Genomic DNA, 27,644 nt, shown 5'->3' on the forward strand with positions numbered 1-27,644 from the left:
TGTCTTAAAATTATTTTTTCCAATATTTTTCGCGCACCAGCGCCATTAATTAATAATAAAATATTTACATTGTACATAGTAAATTTCTTTTATTTAAATTACGCATACATTAAATTATAATTAGGACGATGGACGCATGTTCACGTAAACACACCAATACGGAAATGCGCGTGTGTGTCTATATATGAAATGTACGTATACAATGATCGTCATAAATTCAGAGTTATCCAATGATTGCGATACTTAGCTCTAATTAATTGAATTGCAGATGGCCCTCGAGAATTTCTGAGTCGCGCGATCGAATACAAGATTGACATGAACATTCCTAGCTTGCGTCACGTTAAATTTCAGTTTCCAATCTTCGTCCTTTATCCTCAAATAATTTCATTTCGTCTGCATTACACGAATGCGTCCACGCGCATCTACTTCGTTTCCTCCTGGAATAATGTAACGACAAACAACGAATTTAATATCAGGAACAAATTTTTTTTTTTGAAGAAGTAATAAAAGTATCTATACAAATCGATAACACGCATTGCACTTCATTCATTGTAGATTATTCCTTACATTTTATATAACCAATTAGCGTCCCCTATAATTAACCAATTATCTATCATAGTTTAAGTCAATTGCAAGGAAATACATACTAAATTTTTCATAAATCTCTCCTCTTCGCTGCAATTTCTAAAACTTAATGTACACAATTTTTAATATAACGGGGTTCGCTCTAAAATATTCCTAAAAGAGCTTCAGTTGTTTCCGTTCGTCTCGCGGTCGAGCCTTTCGGTCGTAGGAAACATTTGTCTTCTTAAAGACAATTGATTCTCCGTTCTACATGCGCTGAATACGCATGAAATGCGTCGCGAGAACGCGCAAGATCAAGAGGAACCCGTATCCTTTTTTTTATTCGCAGCGTGCAACCGCGAATATCGTTTTAGCAGTCGCCGTTAGATGCATAAGTACGTTCCGAATCGATTATAAATATCATGTAAATATCGAATCAGGTTTTACACCTCGGTACTTATTAATGGCACGATTACAATGATTTTTGTGCGTCGACGTGTTAGATTATCCTTATTTATTACCGTCCACTTGCAGCGCACACGACGATCCGTCATCGACCGACACTTTTTGAATACACACAATACCTCGAATACATTAATGACATAGAAGCTATTATCGCGCTGATGGCGTGAGCAGATTTCAACGGTGAAGTATAAAAAGCCTTTCTGTTTCAGAAACGGATTTTTTTAGAGCCGGACAAAATCTATAAAAATTTATCGACACCCTCGCGTGTGGTATATAAAGAAATAGAAGATATATGACTCGTGTATAATCGTCGTAAATTACGCTCGATATAAAATGCACTCGTGCAATGTTAATGCGCAGAAAACTGAGCCGACAAGTTTTAGACCGTTGTGACCGTCCGACAGACACTGCGAATCACCGAGAGCGCGTAAAATAACAGTTTAAATAGATCACAAATCTCTTACATCTACACTATCGAATACGTATGTAGCTCGTGTTAAGTATATAATTTATGACTGTACTGTATAATCTGAGTGTGTTGAACTATCATTTGCTCTACCTATGCAGATTTATCTGCCCGAGATATATACAAGATGATCCGGGATTCCTCGATTTTCCTAAGCTTCCAGGGAGATCATTGTTTATTGCAATTTTTACGATACATAATACATTGCTGATTGAACCTGGAATATAATTTGTTTTCGAAGAATCAATTGAGGAGGATCGGGACCATCCTGTATATTCAGAATGTACTTTTTTTCGCGCTTCGAATATTTCTCGATGGTTTCTAGCGTGCTCTGCATCTGCCTGCTTCACGCAAAGTGTTCTCGGTATAAAATCGATTTATACAAACCTGACGTGGTACAACGAGTAGTAGGGGGTGGAAACGAGTGATATGATCGCGGGGAAAGAGAATCCCAAATCGCACGGTAAGATTATCGGTCGCACGTGGTAAAAAAGTATTCAGCGCGAATCCGTGCGGCTGTTACAATCTGCACACTAATCACCTTGTAAATATATTTTCTCAATTTGATCAAAGATTATCATCGATGCGCTTTGATAAAGAATTCATTTGTATCAAAATTATTTTCAACTCTCGTATTGCGAGCGAAAATACGCCGTTGTATATATTCGAAGTGTCATTGGCAGCAATTGCACTGTATTGAAATTGTGTTTTACGTAATTTAGTGAAAAAAATATTCCAGCTTTACCAATCATTCGTGTTAAAAAATCCGTAGGTGACAAGAAATTTGAAGATTGTCTTGCATACTCGATGAAGGAAATTATTGTAAAGAGCTTCGATATTTTATTTACTAAATTACGCAATAGTCCGTAATCTAATCAATTTATTCCAACTGACAGTTCAATCAATAACGTAAAAGTTCGCATAAAAGAACATCGCCTCTTTTGTCTTTTTTACATTACGAGCGTTTTCTATCTTGTCTTCCTACATCGAACATCCCTAAATATCACGCACACATCGTGCGCAACATCGGAATGTGTATCATAAATGCAAAAACGAAGCCATACCTCGTGCGACATTCGTTCGACAACTCAACAGCAATCGAACGGGATCTCGAGATTTTTTTCAGTCCGAACTTCCCCTTATCGTCACGTGGATTTTCTTCCTAGTAATGGTACTCTCTTCAAAGAACAAGCTAACCTAGCCTACGTATATACAAGTATTATGCTCGTGGAAGAGGCGCGAGACGGGCGCGGCCCGATCGAGAGTTCTTGTGTACAAAAGATAGACGGCACGTAGGTGGAACGACAGGATGGCCGACATTATTGACCGTTGTTTATATTGTTGACATTGTTGACGTTGTTCTGTTGATTCTTCACGGAGTCCATGTTCGGGATGTAGTCCATCGCCATCAGGCAGGCGAACACCGTCATCACCATCTTCGGTTTAACCTCGGTGATGTCCTCCGGTAGCGCGTAAACGCGCGCGCCGCACTTTCGCGCTAAGGATATCGCGTACTTGGCATTGTCCAGGTTCTCCTGTGGAAAAAAAGCGGTAATCGTTAATTAGTTAAGCCAACAAAAGGGATATCGGGAGGTCTCGATCTCTCTGGAGCGCTCCATCTTTTAATAATCAATCGGCATAATCAATCGGCTTCCGCGAGCGATAAATGAAAAACAATTTCTGATTGAAATTTTTTAATTAAAACGTTAATTATCGATACGGACTGACGCCTGCGGATATAAAGATTGATATCTGACGGCTGAAGGAAATCATTTCTGGATGTACGTGATCGGGATACGCTGGATAATCAATAAGGACAGTACTTTTGCTGCATAGCTCCGTCCGCTCGGAGACGTTTATGCAATTACAGATTGTTATCCATCGACGTGAGAGACCAGCTAAATAGTTTTCACCGCGCATAACCGAGTTGGTTATATTCTGTTGCATTAAAAACAATTAGAAACCCACGAACGAGCATTTTTATTCACTTTTGGATGCCTTTGTTTTGTGTTAAAAATTCTTTATACAATATTCAATCAAAATTTATAAAACATATAATTTGAAATAATTTTTCTATTTTCGCAAATTTTTCTTAGGAAAGCAAATATCATAAATAAAAGTTACAACGCTCGATGTTAATGATACAGGCGCGACGCGAGTGACACATGATCGATCATCTATAGATATAGTCATCAAGACAGATCGAATTAACCTTGACATTCAACGAGAATAGCTGTACGAGTATGGAAAGGCTTCGTCGTTGAAGCAGCAAACGGAAATCTTACCTGTTCGGTTCCGCCCTCCTTGACGAGATCATAGTTGACTGTACCGGGCTTGATGGCGTCGATAAGATCAATCACAACCTTGCCGTCTGATATCGAGTAATCCTGGAATCCTTTGATGCTGCTGGTCTTACCAGCAGCTTGAAGCTTGGAATTCACCCACTGAACGATCTCTTTCTCCACAAGGGTGCTGCCCTGAGTGCCAGCCAGGGACGTCAGGATGGACAGCGTGTACGATCTCATCAGTTGCCATATCAGAGCCAACGTTAAGGTCGCGTTACCGTCGTTCAGGTCTTGCCCGGCGATTCCCACGAGCGAGAAGTTCATCTGCTTGCCCAGCTCGACGGCGTAATTGCAGTTCTCCAACTTCTCCATGAACTTCCGGAGCTTCGTGAACTTCTTGTGCACCTTGTTCCAGTTCACGGTGCCCGGTTTGATGATATCGTACAGCTGGAAGATTACCAGACCGTCGGCCAGATCGGAGTAGAGCCAGTTGACGTGCGGCGATACGCCCATCGAGTTCATCCAGTTTCTGTAGGTCTTCTCCTCTCGTGTCTCCTCCAGCGATTCCAAACCCTCGATATTGCTCTCCGGCTTGTCCAGTCCGGGATAGTTGTTAAACATGTTGGCGACAAAGGCCAAGTTGAGCTTATAGATGCCGTTTACGACGTCGCTGGGTGTTACGAAGCTACGGCAACCCAGTTTCGCGGCCTGCTGCAGCATGATCTCCGCCCTGGACGTGTGATTCGGCTCCATCAGAGCCTCCAAGGTGACGCCGGCCGAGTTGGGCGCGATCTGCTTGATGAGATAGGTGTAGATCTCAGAATCCGTGATGTCGGACTGGAAGTTGTTGCACCGCCTGGCGATGCCGGCGTTCTCCAAGTGATGATTCACCCATCTGAGAAGAATTGCCTCTGGAGACAGCTTCAACAGGTCTTCGATTCGTTCGCCGTCCTGCAGAAGCGTGGCCAGACCAGGACAATTCTCGAGGGTGATCTGATTGAACAGACCGATTCGGATGATCTGCCAGAGCAGACCCAGCACCAAATGCGGCGAGCCCTTGGTCAGGTCGTGGGCGTCGATGTTTACGATGTTGCAACCGATGGCCTGAGCCGAGGACAAAGCCAGCGTTAAATTCTCGTGCTTCTTGTATAGCGTCAGATTCTTTTTGTTGATCGTGCGCTCGTCGATGGTATCCGGACAGGAATGGTTAATTATTTTACTGAAAGATAAAAATTTATTTTCAATTAAGTTAATCAAATTCATCGACCAAAAATAATAAATTTATTATTCCATTATTTTTGAATTTAAAAATTCATCGAAACTTTGTTACTAATTTCTCGTGGAATAAATATATTAGTTAAATTTAAAATTAATAGGAGTTTAATTAAATTTCTTGCACATTCAATTTTTGAAAAATATGTAAAATAAATGACATTTCAATTCTGCTTCGAAAATGTTTTACACACCAGAGCAGAATTCCGTCTTTGACTTTGTCGTAGAGCGTTTTTCCCTCGGGATCGATGGGCAACAAATGCTTCAGATCGGGATCGTGCGACAGATTGGTATTGATCCAGTCGCTGAACGCCAGTTGCTCCTCGAGTCTGACGGAATGCGTGGTGCCTTCGCTGGACGCCTCGGAGATTCCACCCAGAGTTTCGAGGTTCTCCTTCTTCGAGACGACCTGTTTGAACGTGGAACCGAGCTCGTTGGCCTTGAGCTCCTTGCAGAGTTTCTCGAACTCCTCGAAGGAGAGCCGACCCCTGTGCTCCAGCCGCCGCTTGTCATCGTACTCCTCGATCATCTGACGCACCTTGTAGCCGGGCATCTTGAAGCCGCAAACGTCCAGCGCGTTACGCAGCTCGGTGACATTGATGAAGCCGTCTCCGTTCGCATCGATCTGTTGAAAAAAAAAGTGGATTATCTCAGTTATCGAGTGTTTAAGAATATATTGCATCGTAAAAGTTTTAGAAATCGTAGAACTTTTTCCCATCATTATGGAATGTATATTTGCGCCGGCTTCGACTGCAACTGATTTACGTAAGACGCGAGCATTTTCTTCCGTATTAATTTATCGCACGACTGGAATGCTAGGCAACGATAGCGAACGGCGACGTCTGATAAATCGAACTTGCGACACCACGTGATAGCATTGTGCAACGTATGACAGTAGCTTTTCCGCAATGCGGTTTCCGTCACGATTCCTGTCGGTGCAAAAGGAGATACGGAGTTTATTAAGAAAGGATGATTGCGTACGTGCGGATAATAAAATACAATTAATTTAATGATGAAGACCGGCGTAACAAGCGTTAACAAGTTTCGTAAGGCATCGCGATAATGAAAGGATAACGCTCGTGGAATCGAACGGATGTGAGAATCCTACTGGTTCCATTGTGCGACGTGTTATTTCTTTGTTTTTACAATGCAGCAGTAAATATAATGAACTTTTGTTTTACAAAAAAAGAGAAGAAAGATAGAATATTTTGTAATTTATAATTTTAATTATTGCTACAACAATCAGCATTAACAGAAATGTTCATATGCATAATCCTGGAAAAATAATCCGTGTGACGAATTGTATTTTCTTTTCATAAAACGCAAATCCACAGATATTATACATTTAATTTCGCTATTTAAATTCAAATATAGATTTAATATAAAATTACATTTGTATTAAAATTAAATTTAGATTTGCAAGAGCGCTTTAATTCTTTTTTTTTGCATAATCACAATATATCCACCGTGAAACTCCATAAGAAACGCATTGTGTAATAAGAAATGCGTCCACGCGATTCTCGCGGGACGCGAAAGAAATTCAGGTCGCGAAAAAATTCCGCTCTGGGATCCGCGAGCGTATCTAAGCATCGCACGTAGATACGACGATTTTCGCGCGAGAACAATGGGCAATACGGTAACGACGGGAACGGTCACGTGTGCGATTTCTTAGAAGGCTCACATCGGGGTCGATCGACAGTTCTTTATGCCCATTCTTGAGAAATGCTCCCGCGAGCAGTCCCATTCGGCATATGGTCTTGCCAGCTAATTAACATTTTATTCTCGCCAATAAGCCGTCGAATAATCGCGAATGTGAAAACTTCTCCCGCCGAAAGCGCGTGACGATGACGTTAGAGAGGCTCGGCCGACTCGCGATTTATGAAGGAAATCAGTAAACATGAATCAGTCGCCGTGTTTATTCATGCGAGACTACGCAAACCTGCCATTTAACCGTTCAACTTAATTAATGAACGACCAAGTAATTTGCGGATAATGTGATAGATGCGTGGAAAATATCACTCGTAGGATAATTTTAGAGCAGTTCAGATATGCAGTCAGGAGTTTTTCTTCTTTAAATTACATAATTACAAAAAAAATTTGTATTTGTAAAAAAAGATTTTACGATTATTCGTTCTTCTTCGATTGAAACGTCAAATACTTATCAGAGCTGCGCCGGAAGAGAAAATTGAGGAAAATGAAAAAGCTAAATGCACTCACTAATTCAAATAAATGTCGAAAATCCTTAAAGTACTCCTCCATAGAGTCCCACCTTCCCATCATATAAAGTTCCATATCAAAATGAGGCAAAAAACTCCGCGCTATAAAAAAAAGGTCAAACTGTCGCGACACGTTACAACATACTAAAGCCTCTCACTGATGGCTTATCAGCCTTATCGACCGCACGATAAAGGGAAAAGTAAGTGAAAAATCGAAATATCACGAAGCGCATCGAATAACAAACATATAAAAATCAATTTGTCACATTATTTGCAGAGCTAATTAAAAACAAATTTAAAAAATTTATATTTCTATAATAAATTAAAAATTATTTTTATTATATTAAAATTACTTATATTATATCAAAATTTTTACAATTAAAATTTAAAAACTGCATTGTTAATGTAATAAAATCTGTAACTTTAGAAAAAAAATTTATGTCAACGTATTAACATTTTAAACAATTTTATATGATTATTACGTACCAAGCCAAAAGAAATTAACAATATTAGTATCATATAATTTTCATTGTACTCATTATACGTAATCAGATTAAATGTCATCGCCTGCGCAAAGACAGTAAACTTCTCGAGCTTCTCAATTCACAACCTTCGTCTTAAGCGTCTGATAAACTCGTCAGCATAATATAATTAAATAACCAAGCGTCTCTGTCGCATCTCGGTGTCGTTACGAAACGATAAGAAGAACTTACGCTTTACTCGATCGCGTCTTTCAAAGAACATAATCCGACTTAATGCGTACTTAATACGTGTACTCAATACGTTTTTATACGTACAATTTCGTGAACGAGATGCGGAATTCTGTAGTAAAGATAAGATATACGAAATGCGGAATATCTCTGTGCTAAAAATATCGTTATTAAATAACCACTCCAGAGAGAAAAATATTTTGCAGCAAAATGCAAATAAATGTTATTTGACTTTTATGCTGTATGACTTCTCAATTTTTTTTAACATTCGAAATAACCACCGTGCTTTGCGTGTTCCGTAAAATCGTCTTTCACTTTGCCGCGAGTGCACGCGAAATGCGAAACGCGCGAGAGGCACTTCTTTGATGCTCTTCCGTATGCATAACCGACCTGCCGTAAATCCGCTAGCGAGATACGCGGTGACGTAAAAGGGAGTAAAAGTCCAATAACCGAGCATTTGCCCTGTCGACGGCGGTGTAACGCTCACTCTCGCGAAAACGCGCGATTCTTGTCGTCGCTCGTTTCCCCGGCGAATTGCGGCACAAACGAAATCGGCTATGCAATTTATGGACGTATCGGCGGAGAACGCGTGTATCACGCGCGCGCGCGAAGGAATCCGGAAAGCAGATTGCGAACGAGAATCAATTGAGCGCGAATGCGCACCGTTTCGCTCCGCGTGATCCTCTTTTTACTTTTCTTTGGCCGTGTATCGAATCGTAACGACGAGAAATAGTCGAGGTGGAGACACGCCATTATCACGTTATGTCATTTGTGATCGAGCAGTTACGAATATAGTCATTGATTTATTTAATTCTAATTTTTCTTAAATTATTTTCTTGTTTGCTCGAGTATATTCGACTTTGTCACATTTTTAGTAAAATTTAAAAATATAATTGCAATATATTTTAATTATTATAAAAAATAAAAAATTAAATAATCAGGAAGAAAGGGAAAAAGCTGATATTTTATGATTAATGATTTGTGAAAGTAGGAAAGAGTACTTAAAAAAATTGACAGAACATGTAATTTTCTATTTGTAAGGAAAAACATTCGATGGAGATTCAAATAATACATTTTACTGAAAACATGATCTCGATCTCTGAAACGTGCAATATTACATGATAGCACGTCTCTTGATTTTTTGAGCAATCCACATAATACTGGCCTTCGGGCCACGTGCATGTACAGGTTCCAGGCAGCTGGCATACATAGTGCAGGCCGCATTAAAGAGCGCACACCTGTCGTCGGCGGAGTATCAAGGTGAAAAAGCTTTAGCTATGTTTCAATAATGGCTTCTCGTAATTGCTGGAACTGTAGATTTAATTGTTTCTCAGCAAACCGGAGAAATAAACTTATTAGAGAAAGTTTCGTACACTTTTGTTTATCACTCAAAGAACAAACCGGAAGTTTTCTTTACTAATCTGAGAAATATATATGAATATCTAGAAACACTCCCCGAAATTGTGATAAAAAAAACAGCTTCTTCAGGAAGATTACTTATCGTATCCTGTCCGCCGACATAAAAATAACAGCAGATATCGTGCACAGAAAAATATCATCCTGGGCACAGAAATCTGCGCAGAAATTATTTCATAAAATTCTACTCTCGCGTTTGAAATAAAAAATATAATCGCGTTACATCGAGTGCACGTTATATTTAATTTTTGAAATATTTATGCAAATTTCTTTCGAACGTTCCATGAATTTCACCATTCGTCAAGCAAACTCGTTGCGAATCGATTTGCATGTCGTTCGTTGGTGCATATTTATTTAAAACCTCCATGATTACAGTCCTATTTCTCCCTAATCGAGATTCACTTTGTGAAACGCGCACACCGCGAGTCAATTTGCATTCGAAAGTATCGACGCGAACTCTTTCTCCCCGACTGACGGTTTATCGAGCCGCTCACTAAACAGCTGGCCTCGCATATTTTTTTCCCCCGTTCTTAATCGGATTAGATATAAATTCCGTATAATTCAGAATAATCGGGATAATTCCGGGGCTATTATTTATGACATAATAATTCCAGGTAATTCCGGATTAGTTATTCAGGACGCTGTTCTTTCCCGTTGATTATTCTAACGAAAGGATAATCCGCGCGGCGGATTTTTCCGGGGCTTTATGCGCACCGCGCTGCTCGGCGGATTACGGGACACCCTGTAGAACCGAGTGCGCGCACACACTCTCCCGGGGTCAGATCTCTCTCTCTCCATCGCTTTTACCCTGAGAACTGGTTTCGCCCGGCATCGCGTTGCAACGGTGTGTTGTCCCGCGTCCTTCCGCGGAAATCATGATTGAATTACACACGCGGGAAAAAGGAGGAACCGGCGGCGCGCCGCTCACTCTCGCAGCGTTAATAGACAATCTCCAGATTAGGGTGAGTGCCCACGTTCATTATGCGAAGCCCGGGGTAAAACAAGTTATAACATTGGCCTTAATACGTCTTAATAACAATGATGCCTCCTTGAGCGCGCTATCCGGACGATCGCGCACGCTTTTCTTCCGCGCGATAAATGATAAAGGATGAAATTTCACGAAGCACTGCGGAAAGCGCGAAGCTGACGAAAAGTTTCGGAGAACCGGAATTAATTAATTACGTTACAACTTTCAGCGTTCATTATCTTTTGCAATATTTCACGGGGTGTTCAGGATGACAGCTGTGAAACGCGCTGAAATGATCAAGTTACACAGATGTTCTTCTTAATATTTATCTCGGTGCGAATTCGATTAAAACTGATTGAAACTGCTCGTTATGCTGCCTGCTTTTTATTTGTTTTGCTAATCGTTTTTGTCTCGGCAAAATATTATCAAAGAAATCGTCGTCGATAATCGTACGCAATCATTAACGGCTTGTTATTCAATTTTCTGCAGGATTTTCTTGCGGCAGAAAGTTATGTCGCCATTTGTAAAACGATAATTAGATACGGTAAAATCGATAAATTCGCTTGCGTTTCTCACCACGAACGCGTCTAAAAACGAACGACCGTGACGAGTAAATGCAATTCTGCGAACGCCTCACGATTGACTATTCGATTTCCTCGCACCGAAGGCAAGGCAATCGCATTGCTATGTCATCTTGAGATTCCTCCTACGTCTGTATATTGGATTCAAGAGGAACGTTACTACATCGTAAATGAGACAAATTGATAGATGGCAAGATTGAAATCTTCCAAGGTTTCCATTTGCAAAATTTATTCGAACTCCATATACGCGCAACTTTTTTTTTTTAAACCTGAAGTAAGGATATCTTTGATAGTTAAAATCAGCAGGCAATAAATTTAATGCAGACTACGACAGTAAAAAAAATGTAAGCCGTATTGATTAAATCTTTAAATTATTCCTATTTCCGTTATTAACAAAAGTGCATAAATAGTTCATGAAAATAAAAGATAGAGACGATGAAATGTAAAAAAAAAATTATAAGTAATTGATATTAATGTCAAATAAATCATGTTACGTTGCTAATGCGACGGCAAAGCCGGCGGAAGAAAAAATGCTGGAGGTGAGCCGTCCCAGACACACCTTGTGGAATTCACGTGTGATCATCATCAATGGAATTCCAAATCATTTCGATTAGTCATAAGAGGAATACATGACTAAACGATATCTATTGATCAGCAACAGTAGTGATTCTGCTTTTTAAGTGAATTATCACACGCCTATCATTTACCGAAGTTGTTATCGCCGTACACTTATACATTCATACGCCATGCTACACGTTATCTCGCGCATGCGAGATAACGCACGATTAGACATCATTAGAATACACGCGTGAAGGTTAATGATTAATTTTTTTTAACGTCAAACTATAAGAAACAGACTTTTAAAATTAAAAACACAACATTATCGTAGTATTATATAAAATCTTTTTCAATTTGACGCAGATAACGCAAAACAGCAAAGTGTAAAGATAAATTGAGCAAAACAGCGTTTATCAATTTTAACTCTCGCTAAACTTCAGTGTTTATTAATGAATAATTTTCGCGCTATCTTGAAATTCCAACGTGAACGTCTTGTATAATTACATGCCTCTCGACAACATCTGGCATTGAGGGACAAGAAAGTATCCCGCTATATAAGCTCGTGACATTGGCCTTGATCGCAATACTTTTTCGATAACATCATCGTTGCCGCGATTTCCAACAGCTATTCACGCCCGTTGTCCTTACGAATACTGCCTGCTCCTGCATATATTCACCGAGAGTGCAATAAATCGTCAATGTGCCGCACGTGTGATTATATGCGATATAATTGTATGTAAATCATTGATTAAGATGCCAAGGAGAAAAAAAATATTGATAAAGACATTATGGTGCAATGTGCAAAACGGTCACTGCGATTCTTATTTGCTTTTTCAGTAAATATTTAAAAAAATATAATAAAAATATTCTTTAAAAAGAATAGCGTGCATGACTTTTCGGTAAAATATTTTCTAAATATAAATGAAAAGATTTAATTATATTATGTTGCAATCTCAATTTTCTCAAGATGTTACTTCAATTTACCCAGAAAATAATTACGAAACAAAAATGTCATCAATATGTAGTAACGATGCTCGTATCGCGTAATCGTCCCGTTTCTGGGACAGAACGTCCTTTCTTTCAAGATTTCGCAAGTCCGCGCGCACGCGATTAAGATGTGTCGGGTCGCGATGTGACGTCGAGCGAATAAATTACCGGGCGGTTTTACACGGCGTTGAAAACTTCATTCGTCCGACGATCGCGCTTGACGGGCGCCACAAGGGAGCAAGTGAAAAGTTCGCACAAGGCGCTTCGGTGTTAGCTCAAGTAACGATAATTGAACCGCTTGGCAGAGAAACACCGCTTCGGTGAGGACACGCTCTCGCGGCTTTTGATAGCATCCACCGCATTGATTTACGCGGCGATTGCTCCCACACACGTAGCCGCTTGCGCAACGTTGGATTTACGTGCGAAACTTTTTAAGAGCGAACCCGCGTCGCGCCGCGATTAAGGTATCGTGTAACCGGATTTACGCGCGATGCGTAAGACTGTTTCGTTTCTCTCTTTTCCTTCATGTTGCCGCGCTTGCTCCGGGTGTTCTGATTAAGATGCAGATGAGTCGCGATTGAGAAAAAAAATATATCGCTCGCTAACGAATGTGCAAAAGCGCCGAGGGTGCAGAAAAACGTTTACGCACGTCGACACGGAAAATCTTGCAAAACCGGATGCGGCGCAATAAAATCTCGCGACCGCAAGATTGTATTGTTGTAAAAAGGGAGAGCAGAAATGAATACCCTGTCACGTTCAATAGCGTCGACTTCTTTAATGAGTGGAAAACAGGAATAAAAGAGAAAGTGCATAAACGATTTTGTAGCAAAGTTAAATGTTCTGCTCTTGAGTTCATTAAAACCGAGTGTATTGTTAAATAGAAAGCTATTTGTCCAATTCAAACGGTATGAATGAACGGCAAGACTTTTATGATGCCCTTGTAAGTCCAAGATAATTATCTATAAGGCAAGAAAAATAAATTTTTATGGCGGAGTGGCTTTGTGGTGGCGGAATTCTCACAGAATACCTTTTGTACGCTTTTATGCATTCTGACATTTTTTCCCCTCAACTTCCGTATAATTATACTTTATCATTAGACAAACATCGGATTAGGTTATCAACCCGCCATATGACAGAAAACTTAAAATTAGTGGCAGAACTTTATCAATGATAACACAGATAGGTATATTTAGCATTTGATTTAATGACTTTAAAAGCCTACTTTTTTAAATCTCTTATTAAAAAACCCGCAGAATAAAATATTGCACAAATTTTGTGGCGCTTAACACTTGCATTTGAAAAAAATCATAATTACAATAGCTATAAAAGCTATAAATCTATAAAAAAATTAAATAAATATCTATAAATTGATGTTCAATTATCAATTTTAAAACACAATTCTTTTAATTCCTTGAATTTCTCCTCCTTGGAAAAAAACAGACACAATAAGGTCTTACTTGTATTCTTATTCTAACGGAATCCTATTTTAAAGCGGAAACCAGATACAGCGCAGGATGCATTGATATCACGAGAGAGCCGCAACGCTGACACAACCGCGTAGAATACGCTTTAGGAAACGAGTTTGTCGCACGCAATGCGGTCAACAGATAGGTGCTGCGTGCACATTTGATGTCAATGCAGACCGCGGACTTGCCGATGCACCTGTCATTATCGCTATTCCGTTTCACGATAACTATCGGCCTAGGCGCTTCTCCATTACAGCGTTACGACGTTACGTCTCACTCTCGGCCGCTCGTCTTATCCGCGCGTGATTCGATTCACAAGTCGCGCGCGAGCGAAAGTGAGAACCGACTGGCGATATCGGGGTTAATGACAGGCATAAATTACGCGTGCGATTCGTTCGCGGCGTCGATTAAACTGATTGACGTGTCCCGCGAGCCCACGGTCCCTTTTTCCTCGCCCGACGATTACATGTGCAAGTTATTAATCACGTTGTAAAAATACACAAAGTGTTCTTGCAGTTGCAAAAATGTAGATTAATGATTGACCACATGACTGCTTTGATAGACGGTTAAATTAAGTTGCGACGAAATAACTTTCACGCAAAGAGTTTAGTAAACATCGTGTTTAATGATAAATCGATTTTTAATTCCTAAACTGTACAGAATTGAGAAATGTTGTTCTCAAATTTTGAAAATATAGATTGATAATTAATGACGGTTGCTTTAATAAAAGTTTAAATTAAGTGGTAATAAAATGATTTTTAAATGAAAAAGTTGGTAAGCGGATTTGTAAAATTAAAAAATAAATTATTACTTTTTTTAAATGTTTAAGTTGTGAATTTAAACAATATTATCTCTATGAATCACCGCGTCATTGAAGCAAATTCTTCTGTTCGATTCCATTCTCCAGAATCTGCGAATGATGACCAATGATCTGCTTGATGACTCAGGATCGCGCACATGCAAATGTCACTGATTTTTTTCTCGCGGATTACATTGTGCAAGGATTCATGTGTATCAATGAGGTATAACAATTCGCGAGTCGTGACTCACAGATCGCGGACAAAGGTCGCTGACGAAGCGATTTTCTTCTTTGTGTATTATTCATCCGTATTAAAGAGCGAGTAATTACTTTTCCGATACGGAAGTGTTCTGCATTTAATTACTTCTCAGCGTTTATTCATGCGACAACGCGACGGTCGGAGAAAGCGGCGGGAAGACGTAATTGTTTCGCCGAAACAAAACGATATTTCACACCACGCCGGGCGGCCCTTCGCTACGAACAATTTAACACGCGTCATGTCGGCACCTTTGATCGGTTTAAAGAGCGTTCCGATGACAAAGTCCAGTCTCTCACGCAGAAAAAAGACGGAAAAGAAACGCAGAAGAAGCGGAAACAAAGATCGCTCTTATTTCTTCTCACGAAGCCGAAAAGCATGTTAAAGGGATTCGAGACTATTGTGCACGAAAACATGCATTGCATAATGGAGAAAACGAACGGGAAGAATCAGAGGAGTCACGCTAAACATGACCTAGGCGGAATGGCTCGTTGCGAGAATCCGCGGAAGTGAAATCGACGCGAATAGTGAATCATCGATTCTAAGTGTAATGAGCCGCTGACGTCAAATTCAACACTCGTGTGTTCCAAATGAGTGACTCACGTCACTCTTCGGTGCTCTTAAGCACTCGAATGTTTTTTTCCGATAATCATAAACTTCCGACGCTATCATTCGCGACTTCCCGAATAGTCATCGCCCGGCAATACGACGGCGCCATGATAATCTCGAATAATGCCGGCAAATGCATAAAATATTTTATTCATGTCGACTGAATCTTGTCAGATGTCTCGTGTTGTATAAGGTATCGTTTCAACGTTCTTACATTAAGATAAGAATTTATCTACTTTTGAGCAATCGAAAGATCAATATGTGATTTGTAAAGTGGGCGCGGACAAAACTCACGCAATCACCGGACAAAATCACCGCAAGCTGCGAAAAATTGTTTTAATAAAACGTACAAAATTTTAGATTATTCATTGCGCAACTTGCAAATAATAAAAATAAATGGACGCATTCATCAATTTGTAAAATTCATTAGTTACTTACATAACTTGTTGACAACATTAAATAATAAAGAATAAAAATTTATCATAACTATTTAAAATTTCATACGTGCGAGCGATATAATTACGTAAGTAACTCACTGCTTGTAGAAAATAAACATGCCGTATGTTCGCATAATATATCAGTCGCATATCTTATACTTTATTTGCGAGTGATGCATGACTTTATTAGCCGACAGTTTCGCGAGTTATCGGCCTGCAACATTCGTCCGACCGTCGACGTGGAATTTAATATTTCATGCCGTCGTGTACGACTATTTTTCCACGCGAGTAAGCTTGCGCGCGCAAAGAGAGAAGCCGACACAGTAGCCGCACTGTTCCTCGCGGAATTTGAAGAATTCGTACCGCGCTTAAAATGCGACTTCCACCTTTGGCATTGACGGTGCGCCGATAATTGGTCGCGAGAAAATGACAACACGAGGACAAAGACGCAGGACGACGGACGGATGGGCGCGAGTTCTCAGATCGTAGAGAACTGCTCCATTAAATCCACCCCCCCCCCTCCCCTCCCCTGCAATCCAATCTAATCGAGAATCGGGAATTGCGCGGTTCATTGTCTGACGCCGTGGTATTGATTAAAAATCGAGCCGACAATTGGCACACTGACGCGTATGCTCGCGCGATTAAATTAACGGGACGCATCGCGCGGGACAACAGCGTAGTTGGAAAAGTGACATGGGAGTTTTTTTTTATTATTTTCCGCTCCCTGTTTCTCCTTTCTCCAGACGTATGTATATTTATAATTCGCAGCATTGTTCTAACCGGGTTAATAGTTAAATCAAAACGCGCCGTGTGTATCGCGAATAATCGCGACGCTACTCTCGCTACTCCAATGTGCGCGCGCCGTTCACCCCTTTTGCTGACGCGAACAATGACTGAGTTTCAATGACGCGGTGCAAAAGAGAACCAAACGACCGAGGACGCAGTGCCCGCGATTGGCAGATTGAAATACAGCGATACTCGACGCTGTCAAGCGGCCGGATCGGTAACTCGAGCGAACTTATTAGCCGCTCTGCGACCCAAGTCCCGTAAGAAGATATATCCGTCGCCTGACTCATCAATTCGAGATACCTCATTTACTCATAAGGGATAATCGCACTGATAACGCAGCCTCCATTAAATCGTCACACGCGGCAAGAGCGATTGCCGTGATTGCTCGATAAAGTATTATTCAAATTTCCTCGGTGCATAAATAAATTTAAAAGTTGAATCAATTGGAATTTATTTTGAAAAGAATATTTTGAGATTTATAATTTAAATCCAGCTGTTGCAAAAATTTCTATAATAACTTCTCGGAAAATGTCGGAATAATATTTTTCCGCAACAACGATAAATTCGGAGCTTTCGCGAATCTCGCAGGACGAGAATGTTCAGACGGCTCACTCGAGCATGTATTTCCCGCGGAGGCACTTTGTATTCTTAGTGAGTATGCATTATGCGAAACAAAACGTTCCCGGTGGGCTAAAATATGTTTGCCGTTACGTCAAAATGTTATAAAATTATCGTGCATTTTTGTAAATTCTTGCAAACGGTAATGAAATTATTATCGTATAGGATCAGTTTACGCCGACGTCCTGTTAAGCTAAAGCAATTCTCGACAGGATTGCGAATGGCGATTAAAAGTGGCTCATTTCATCGCACTTCATCTTATCTTAACCGCGGAACCCCGCCATGTGTCGAGAAAGGATTAATTATACACGTAATTAAGGAGCTAAGCGTGGGAATCGAACCGACAAAGGATGCACGTATATGCCGTAGGATAAACACACGTACATGCCGTTCTTACAGCCTGAGAATTGGCTCCGGAACGTGCATTGTACGGAGCTGAGAAAGGAATCGGCCACGTTTTTGACATTTTCATGTCTCCTTCGGAAGCGATCTTTCAGTTACATCGCAAATAAGCCGTTGTTTTGCTACCTAGCTCTGCGATATCTTGCGAACCAGATTAAATACCAGTCGCCACTTAGCGATTAATGGTATGTTAAGGTGAAACAATGGCAAGAGAGCATTCACTGTGTAGACATAATTGTCGCGCGGCTTAAACTATATTTACTTGGTTAATTATAATGGAATACCAAAGGTATTCAGCCAAAAGTATGGCAGCTAAGTGCAGCTGCGTAGCATAACGAAATCAGATTATTTTGAGTGCACTTTGCGTAACCCAGCGCTTTATGGTTACTTCATGCAAATTTACATTTTATAAAAATAATAATGGGAATTTGTGAAACCCGCGGAAATTTACTTAGCATTCTGACATTCGATCTTAATTTACAAGTCCATTAATTCTAAAAATAATTTTCAGATCTATCTTCCATTATTTAATAACAATATTTCCCCTTTAAAATTAAATCGGTATTTTCTGCAAAAATATGCGACACGGTAGGATTTTTGGCCTTTCCGAATATTTATACGTACAACTTCTAATTAGCGCGAGCATTTGAATCTCGAGTTTAAAGTGACACTCGTACAGTCCGCTTTATTGAAGGACTTCACATTTGAACTCGTTTGCCATTTGCAATAAATGACGACGCATAGACGGCGGGCGCCGGCCGGACCGCAGGCAGAATTCAGAGATTAATTCTGTCCGGCTAGCAAGAAGAGGCTCGTGTGATAAGTTTTCCCGTCATAACGACCGCATTCATGGCGAGATATTCTCGTTAGTCAAACATACAGCGGAGAGAATTCATCGCGGTCTATATTTTCAACTCACAAGGAAAACATTATGTATTCTACATCTGCTATGTATTTATATTTGCATTATGTATTTATATGCGCGCTGTATTAGCGGCGAAAAATTGCGGCTGTGTGAGAAATATTATACACAAGCGAAAAATATCGCAAGAAACTCGTTTCATAAAGTAAAAGCTAATTTAAAGGGATGTTATTATTTTTCCCGCCCACGTTGTCCTCTCTTAATTCATTGTCCTTTCTACGGCGCGTGATATTTATGATAATAATTGTAGTACAATAAAGATAATGTTTTTATGGATTTTTAAAGTTCATAATACAGCTGTGCTAAATATCCAAAATGTTTATACATTTAAGTGTATCGGCAATAATCCCGCCGCGACTGTTCCTTCGATACGTTGGCTTCAAGATGACGAAAAAAAAAAAACTGTTCCTTTATTGATCATAATAAATACAAGGAATAATCCACTGCAAACTTATCATGCATTGTTGTGGCATTGAATTGCCATATTTCCTTGTTGCTATCATATTGCAAAACATTAGTTAGGTTTGCACAACACTTGATTCTTATACTAGTGATGCATTTTTGTAATGTTTTAAGGAACTGCATTATATGTACAAATTGTTTTGTAAATCAACTGCGCAAAGAAATCGGCATCATGTACAAAACGGCCGGTTACACGCCACTGAGAACCGCTGATCGGGAAAATACGTGCAATACGTGCATTATGCGACCTAGGCGCAGTTGCGCAACGATATTACTTTTTAAGCAGCCGATCGCGGTCCGTTTGCTATTCCAGCGGCGTGCAATTGCATAACATTCGCAGCACGTCACTACATTGTACCGACGTAGTTGAGCAACAATTGGAGTAGAAGGCATTGTATGGCCTATGAATGATAAGAACGGTCTTTGCGGCAAACCGCGCCTGTACGGGTCGCCTCGCGTAAAAATTTCAGGAATGCTCGAAAAAGTGCAGGTATGCAAATAATCGCGAGATAATGAGCATTATTTTTGCGGACGGGAACGAATACATTCTTATCTCACCTCGCGCTATCAAAACAAACAATGTCGCAAATTAAAACGCTCTATCACAAAGTTGCATTCGTAAATAACGTGTTTGATATCGTAATAGATTTGTAGTAATATTTGTAAGATAGATGTGTAAGTTCGTGGATAATATAAATGTTAAAATAATCTTTTAATAATGTCTAGTTAAACTTAAAAAATTTTAATGATACCACATTCCAGTGTAATAATGCACGCCTTGGTATTGGTGTATTTCAAAAAAAGACGAGTGAAAATGTAGTGAATACCGTTAAAGAGATACGATAGTAAAGTTCTCAACATTTATTTCCCGTTGCCGCCTTGCCCCGTCGCGATCGACACCGCGTAGAATATTTCACGCGTGAATGTAGGCGCGCGATTTTGCATTAATTTCATGCTTGCGAAGCTATGAAACAGTTCTAGCCCGCCTTGCGCGGTTTCACGAGATCCCAAGAATCTCCGGCGCATGAAATGTACTCGTTAACAGCCCGCCGGCCACTTCTGTACGGTTGTGCGGCCGTACATACGTGCTTTTACACGGCTACCAGCATGCTTGCTTTTAATAGCCGTTTTAATTATCCGCGAGAAAGGGCAAAGTGAAATCGAAAACCGTAGAAATCGATTAACAACTAAATCCTCATTCCATCGCCGTAAACTTAAGCAGTATTTAATTAGAAAAAGAGTTATCGCTTTGATGAAATAAATATAAGTAAAAAGAAGATTGCGAAGAGCGAAGAAATCAAAATGGATTGACGAATTAAACCCGGTATATGATTTCAGCAAGTGAGGTCATATTGTCCGCGTAAATATTTTCCTTCTCGTTGTAACTACGTACATATCGAATGAACCAGACACCAGTTCACAGCGGTTGGTCTCCCGCTTGTTTTTGTGAGAGACCAACACCGCGGTTTCTGGATAAGAAAAGAACGGCACGTGCCAACGCGGCGAAACAACGCGTTCGGGTGGCCGCTTGTGCACGTGCTCCGATATTTATTCCGGACCTTTTCGCATAATCTCTTATAAACACTCACATCGGTAGCAAAGCCATAAAAAGTCACAACTATACATATCGATAATTATAATCATGTATATAGAGATACATTTTACAATAAAAATGTTATTCAATGATTTAATTAATTTTCTAGATCCTTATTTTCATGATAAAATAATGAAACTTTTGACGTTCATAATAAATGAATAAAATATTCCTTCTTTTTCTGATACTGATTTAATGTTTAAGAATTAAAAATTTCAGATTTCTGGTGTTTTTTTGTCGCTTCTAGATTTTTCTAAACCGGCAGTTTCACATTAATCTGCTAATATGAGTAATTGACAATAATAAACTCGAGAAATATGACAAAATAAATATATCCTTTTAATTTCAATGGCTATCATGGAGTTGTGGTCCTAAAGTTGATTCATTGCGTCAGTTCAATGGTGCGACACGAAAAAATTTGTCGCGTCGACACGGTGAACTGCCTTCGCTGGCAAGTAAAGCGCAAAATTCCGGAATCAAATGTCGGATAGGAAATACGAATGAAATAGGAGTTCCGAGAGCTCGAATTCACGCATACGTTTTCGCTTAATCCGCGTCTGGCTCTTTCACTTATTTTTTACTATGTTGTTTCATTTCCAATAATCGACAAAAAATGGTATCTGAAAAATATTACAGAACGCTCCAGGTTTTGTTACTCGACAGATCTTTTGCAGACAATTTTAATAAAAATTCATAGAAAATGTTATTGCAAAAATTGGTAATAAATATCTGTTGCTTTTAATAATGTTATATAAAATTTAATTAAAATTTTACTCAATTAACAAAAAATTTGTTGGTAAAAATTAAAAAATTCAATAAACAACGGCCACTTTTGTGTCGAGAAACTTGATATTAATGTTAAAAACTGAATATTCCGGATATTCATAAAACTTTTCGCTGTTAGTATGCATCATGCCTGTCTAATTTCATATCGTCAATTAAGCATGCTCATTTACTATTTGCAAAAACAACTCTTAATATATGTACTTTGTTTCTCGTTCAGTAAATATATCTCTCACGGTTATGCTTATGCTGACGTAGATTACACACGCTCGAGTGCTTAAGGGTTGAGAGTCATCCTGTCAGGAGCGATGTTGAAAGAGGGTGGTAATCTCTTGGAAAAGCATTGACGCACGTCGCGCATGGAAATGTCTTTCGCACTTTTGTCTTTTCAACTAGCTGAGTTTCAAGTAAAACGTGAAATCACAAAGACAGGCTCGTACATCACTCTAATTACACTCGTTTTACCGCTTTGTCTAGATGTGTAATTTCCTAATTACGATCATTGTCCCCCTTCGTAAAAACACAGTAAGATTGTATTATTCCAGAAAATTATTATTATTATTTAACATTGACTACCAAATAATTACAGCACAATTTTTTTCATTAAAAAAATAACAAAATTACTAAATTAAAAAAATATAAAAGGAGCGTTTCTATATTTTCTTATATTAAAATGTATAAAAATTAAATTTGAGATAAGAAATAAATAGCAACAGCAACGAGCGCGAAGAAAGTTAAAGCCATTAAATAACTAAGTACGATAAATAACGCACACAAAAAAGTGATTAAATATAAATATAGTGATTACGAGCCGTCTGCCTTGATCAAATATTTCCCACGCTAAAGAAGGAGAAAATAATCCTTTCCACCCCGCGAGCAGTAACATTTTATCGGGGCTTTAAAACGTGGCGTGTCCGATGATTCAGCACGTACGCAGCGTCACTTTACAGGGGTGGCCCTTAGAGTGCTCCTTACGCATCATTCGCATGCACTTTCGCCACGCAGGATGTAGGAAGGGGTTGCGCCTCCTCTCGCACGCCGGTAACGCGATCAATAAGATAATTGAAGACTTTCTCGACAATGTAGCCGACGGAAGGGAGCAATTTTGCTGTTTCGCTCATACTAGCGCAAGGTCATTGTTTTCAAGATTCTCGATCTTTTAGTTTCGAAATTTTGTTATCCTCGTTTGTGTACACACAATCAAAGAAAAAAAAACACACACAAACAATATGCGATTAACATATTGCGAAAATATTGTGAATACAAATCGATAAATTTTCTTTTTCGCGATGATTTACAACGAAAATATACAACAAAATAAACAAGAATCTTGCAAAAATTAATCGATGGTTTAATAAAGACACCTCGAATATTCCGAATAAACAGTGAAGCATTGTAAACTGTTTGTTCAAGTTGAAATTAATATTTGCTGAATATTTTTCAGAATATAAACAATCACAATATTGCTATAAATTGAACTGTATATCGTGTAAATGGTGAATAATTACGATATTTCAAACCTTGCATATTTGCAAGTAAAAATATCGCAGTGATATGCGTGGATAACATTCAGCAAAAATATTTCCAATACAACGAAAAATATTTTCGAATAAAAATAATGGAGCAGCGCCTAAAACAAGCTATCGTTTGCAATATTGAAAATGTATAACAAAGCTAAACAGAGTGATTAAATACCATCCATCAACTAACTGTACTAACTACAGAATCAATTATTTTCGAGTATTTTTCAATTAATTATCAATTTAGACTCATTTTGAATTTCATTTAATTTAACGCAACTGTTTTGTTAATTTTTCTTCAAATAATTTAACAGCCAGAGTCTAAAAAAAAATTTTTGATTAAAATGAAGTTAACTCGATATCAACGTAAAATCTTAAAATTCAATCTATGAGAAGAGCTGCTTTCTTATTTTCTCTCGCTTCTAAGCAACTAATGGCTCGTTATCGGATTTAGCTACATCCTGTACAGACGCGGGAGTGTGCTGGTATTCCGATGGAGCCTCGTTAAATGTTTTCGTACCCGCAGCATGTTCGCCTGAGGTCGTGTGGAATCCGATATACCGGTATCGGGCACGCAACTTTAAAAAAATGTATATAAAAATGTGTGACATCGCTGCACGGCGACCCAAAAAGTTATTATCGATACCGCAATCATGCGAGTGCATATTTAAACCATTGCCAGTTTCTTAAAGTCAGCTAATTACCTCGATAAACTAATGATTATGTTCGATAGCAATTATTACAATTTTTTAAATTATAATTTTCTAAAAATTTCATATTAAAACTAGAACAGTTAAATAGATAGTTTTTTTACTTGCCTGATAATGTCACATTTAATTTCACGATTTATTATTAATCAATTTATTTGTGATAAACATTTTCAAAAATAGCACGTTGGTCGTAAATGAATTAGAACGCCGTAAAAGACAGACATTGGTTATTACGTCGCGTGATATTGAAGTAAAAAAACAGAGTATTTAATAAATTGCATTTCCCGATATCACAATAAACCGCGAAGAGTTGACTTGTATCGAGAATTAAGTTGCCTTTCGATTGGAGTCGCGGAGGCGGGAGAAAAAAGCTCTCGGAAACGAGTCGCAGTCGGCCAACCGTGAAAAGTCTGTCGCGGAGAGTTAGAGTGCAATCGCGCGGTAACGAGGTTGATTGCACCTCCAAAAGCCGAGGTAAACGTACTCGCGGTTTGTCTAATTTGTCTCTATGCGAGTTAAAGAGTAATTGCGGCAATCGCGAGACTCGCGGTGCTTTGAAGGACGAACACGTGGCTCGCGTAAACATCGTTGCGGTTGATAAATGGACATCGCTTCGATGCGAACACAGAACATCTTATTATTTCATAATGTAAACGAGTAATGTAAATTTCGAGTTTTGAATTACAAGATAATTACATACCTAATTTGAGCAACGGATTATTTAAACTTTCTTGCAATACTGAGAAGTAAAATATGGCCGGAATTCTTTTATCAAAAATTATCGGCAACAATTTCGGCTTGTTACCAACGTATGTAATCACCCAATTGTTAATCAATGTGATAATAACGATAAGCGCTGTTGTTCGTTTTATCAATGCCGCATTCCGTGTTTACATTTGCTAATAGCGCTCATGGGATAATAATGGGATAATATTATTAAACAAGTAGACGCTATCAAATCGCGGGACATTATCAATGTTTGAAAATATTCATCTGTAAATACAGTGTATTTAGCTTAACCGCGTCATCCAGAGATGCGTGGGCGAGAAGTAATGCATTGATCAAACTTCCTCTGTAAATCGCTGCGCCCGGCTGCACCGCATGTAAATGAACTCTAAATGCGGTTGCCCGTGATTTTAATCGGCTGCTCAATTTCATTCGAATCGCTCAACGTTGAAAAAAAAAATATAATACTTCAAAAACAATTTTGTCCAAATACTTTAGTCCAAAATGAAGAATTTTATTTACTTCCTGTTTCTCTTCAAAATTTTACGTATGTACATATTATATTCAGAGATTTTTAATATATTTATAAGTGGAATGTTTAATAAAAAAAAAATAAAATAAAAATTAAAATAATATTTGGAATCGCGTCGCAAAAATATCTATGATAAACATCGTCAATGCCAGAACCTGTTCCGGATTACTGATCACGACAGCAAATGCGAGATACAGTAAACACAAGGCGCGATGTAACGAGTACCGTGGCGTATAAATGAGCGTGCTTAAACGCACCGTTGCTTACGTACACGTGCGCAGGCATATCGCCGTATACCGAACCGAGAAGTGACCTGGTCACTAGCGTTCCTGCCGATCGTGATTATGCGCCCGACCCATACACCCGCCCGACCGGTTCCAAATGCCTAACCTCCCTCGAACGGTTCTCACATGCCACAACAATCGGGGCGAAGGAAAAGCATTCCTCTCTGTTTCTCGTTTTTCGCTTCTATCTAAGGTCGTCGTAAAAAATGCTGACGTCAAAGATGTTTTCTGATGTACGGATTATCGAGCGATATACGATTGAACTTGTTATGTAGATTTGTGCACATTGCTGCACACACGTTATTATAATTCCATAATAAATCCGATCCATATAATTCCATATTAATTTCTTGTAATTGTTACTGATTGCAATTCAATGTTTAATTATTATCCTTCGTAATCGTACTAAAATAAATCTTGACTCCTTAGATATTTCGATAATATTTTTTATTATTTTTGATAACACGGCCAAGATTTGATTTTACTAGAAAATTCAAGAATTTCCAAGTTTTATCATTAATCGTAATCAATTCTTCGAACGACTCTTAAACGATGTTGACCCGGCGAGTCAAGATTCATCCCGGGAAATGTTTCCGAACGCAGCTCCGATTACAGGACTGCAGAGCAGGAGGCGCCGGATGACAGCGGCGGCAGGGCGGCGACACCCGGCGCGTCGTCGGCCTCGCGGCGAGGTTCAACACGAGGGTGGGTTTCCACGCTGATAAAACCGGCGATCGATAAGAAACCGCGCGCCGCGGCGGCCGGCGTCGCGGCAAACGCTTCGCGGAAAAGCGAGAAAAACCCGCCATCCCCGGGCGCGACAGATGAATTTTTATAAGAATGCAGATACAGGACTCACCGTTTGGAACTGCTCCAACAGCTCCTGCCGGTCGTCGATCGCGGTGGCCATGTTTGTCCGAATATATAATCCTTCCGCCTTTCCTTTCTCCGCGGCGGCACCCGGTCGCTGCTTCTCTGTCGCTCCTTTGCGCCCTTTTGGCTGCCTCTCACTCTTCCGCGTTCGAACCGTCTGTCCTTCTCGGCCCGACGATTCACGTATATGCGGTGGTATACGCCGTGACACAATGCGGCGCGCAACGTGCGACGGCACTCAACGATCGACGGACAATTTTCTCACTAAATGTCGTCGGGCGAATGCGGGCGAGCGATACTCGACGCACGACGGTCACCGAAAAGGACGGTTGCTCGGTTTCGACGCGTTTCGGCTACGGATTCGCGGAAAATGCGCTTTTGGGACTGTATCGTCAGCCAGCCTGCCAGAGCCAACGCACGACAACGTCCCACCCAGATGGAGTCGCAGTGAACACTGCTGCGGGATACAGTGCTCCAAACACAGCGCGCGCCAGCTGGCCGACCATCGCCGAAAGCATACGAACTTCCACGACGCTCTCGGCGGCGATTTGACACATGCTGGCTCTTCGTGTCTCACTTTGGAATGCACTGATTTTCACCTAATAAATACATCCAAAAATAAAATCAACGATAAAATTATTATTTTATGAAGATTGTAATTAGATTATTATTTAGTCTAACGAATCGTTATATATATTTTGTACTTTCTTCTATGAACAAATCTAATAATCCAAATATTTTTTTACTAATTATGACGCATACAGAAAAGAATCAAAATTCTAATGTATTTTAAAGTGTGATTGATAGCAAGAGATATTTAAGGAATAATATTACTTTTCTTATTTCTAATAATGTATTCTATATTGCTTTAAAAATCTTGAGAGAAATGCATAGGTTGATAGAACGACAATGATATATACGACGAGTATAACGAGCTCGTGTAGGATAATCCTGCCTTATCTTTTCAGGCTTCCAAAACTTGTACTTTCAAGAGTCTAGGGCGGATATTATTAAACTCACAATCAAAGGCATCTTCTCTTAAAAAATACTCCCATTCAGACTGCTCAAGGATTCTATCTTGTAAATTAATCTTTCTCGAAACCTGCAATAAAGATTTTATCAATTCTATTTTAATTAACATTCCAAAATAATAAAAATGCACTTAATGATTGTCTTAAGTTTATTAAATCTTTGCAAAAATATTAGTTTAAAATAACAAATTGAACTGATTTATAATGAACTCGTATAATCAATTTGCTAATTCTGCAATAAAATTATTAGTTTAATGTAATTCCAAATTTGCCTTATAAGGCAATATTTACGACGAAACGGGCAACGAACCTCTTGAATTCACGGTATCGCCGCGCAGTTCGTA

General features: G+C 39.4%; 1 protein-coding gene across 2 annotated transcripts; it reads right to left on the reverse strand.

Annotated features, from left to right (window-relative positions):
* Positions 1-63: 63 nt before the first annotated feature.
* Fim (plastin-2 Fim) lies at positions 64-26,750 on the reverse strand. 2 transcript variants are annotated; one of them, XM_012366044.2, is made up of 4 exons: positions 26,256-26,750; positions 5,247-5,677; positions 3,781-4,999; positions 64-3,030 (listed from the first exon to the last, which is right to left on the reverse strand). In XM_012366044.2, the coding sequence occupies exons 1-4, from the start codon at positions 26,304-26,306 to the stop codon at positions 2,815-2,817; spliced, it is 1,917 nt and encodes a 638-aa protein (XP_012221467.1). In that variant the 5' UTR covers positions 26,307-26,750; the 3' UTR covers positions 64-2,814. The 2 variants fall into 2 exon arrangements, with proteins under 2 accessions (XP_012221467.1, XP_012221466.1); XM_012366043.2 differs by lacking the exon at positions 26,256-26,750 and adding an exon at positions 7,270-7,401.
* Between the last annotated feature and the right edge of the window lie 894 nt (positions 26,751-27,644).

This window comes from Linepithema humile, chromosome 4 (genome assembly GCF_040581485.1).
Source record: "Linepithema humile isolate Giens D197 chromosome 4, Lhum_UNIL_v1.0, whole genome shotgun sequence".
NCBI lineage: Eukaryota > Metazoa > Arthropoda > Insecta > Hymenoptera > Formicidae > Linepithema > Linepithema humile.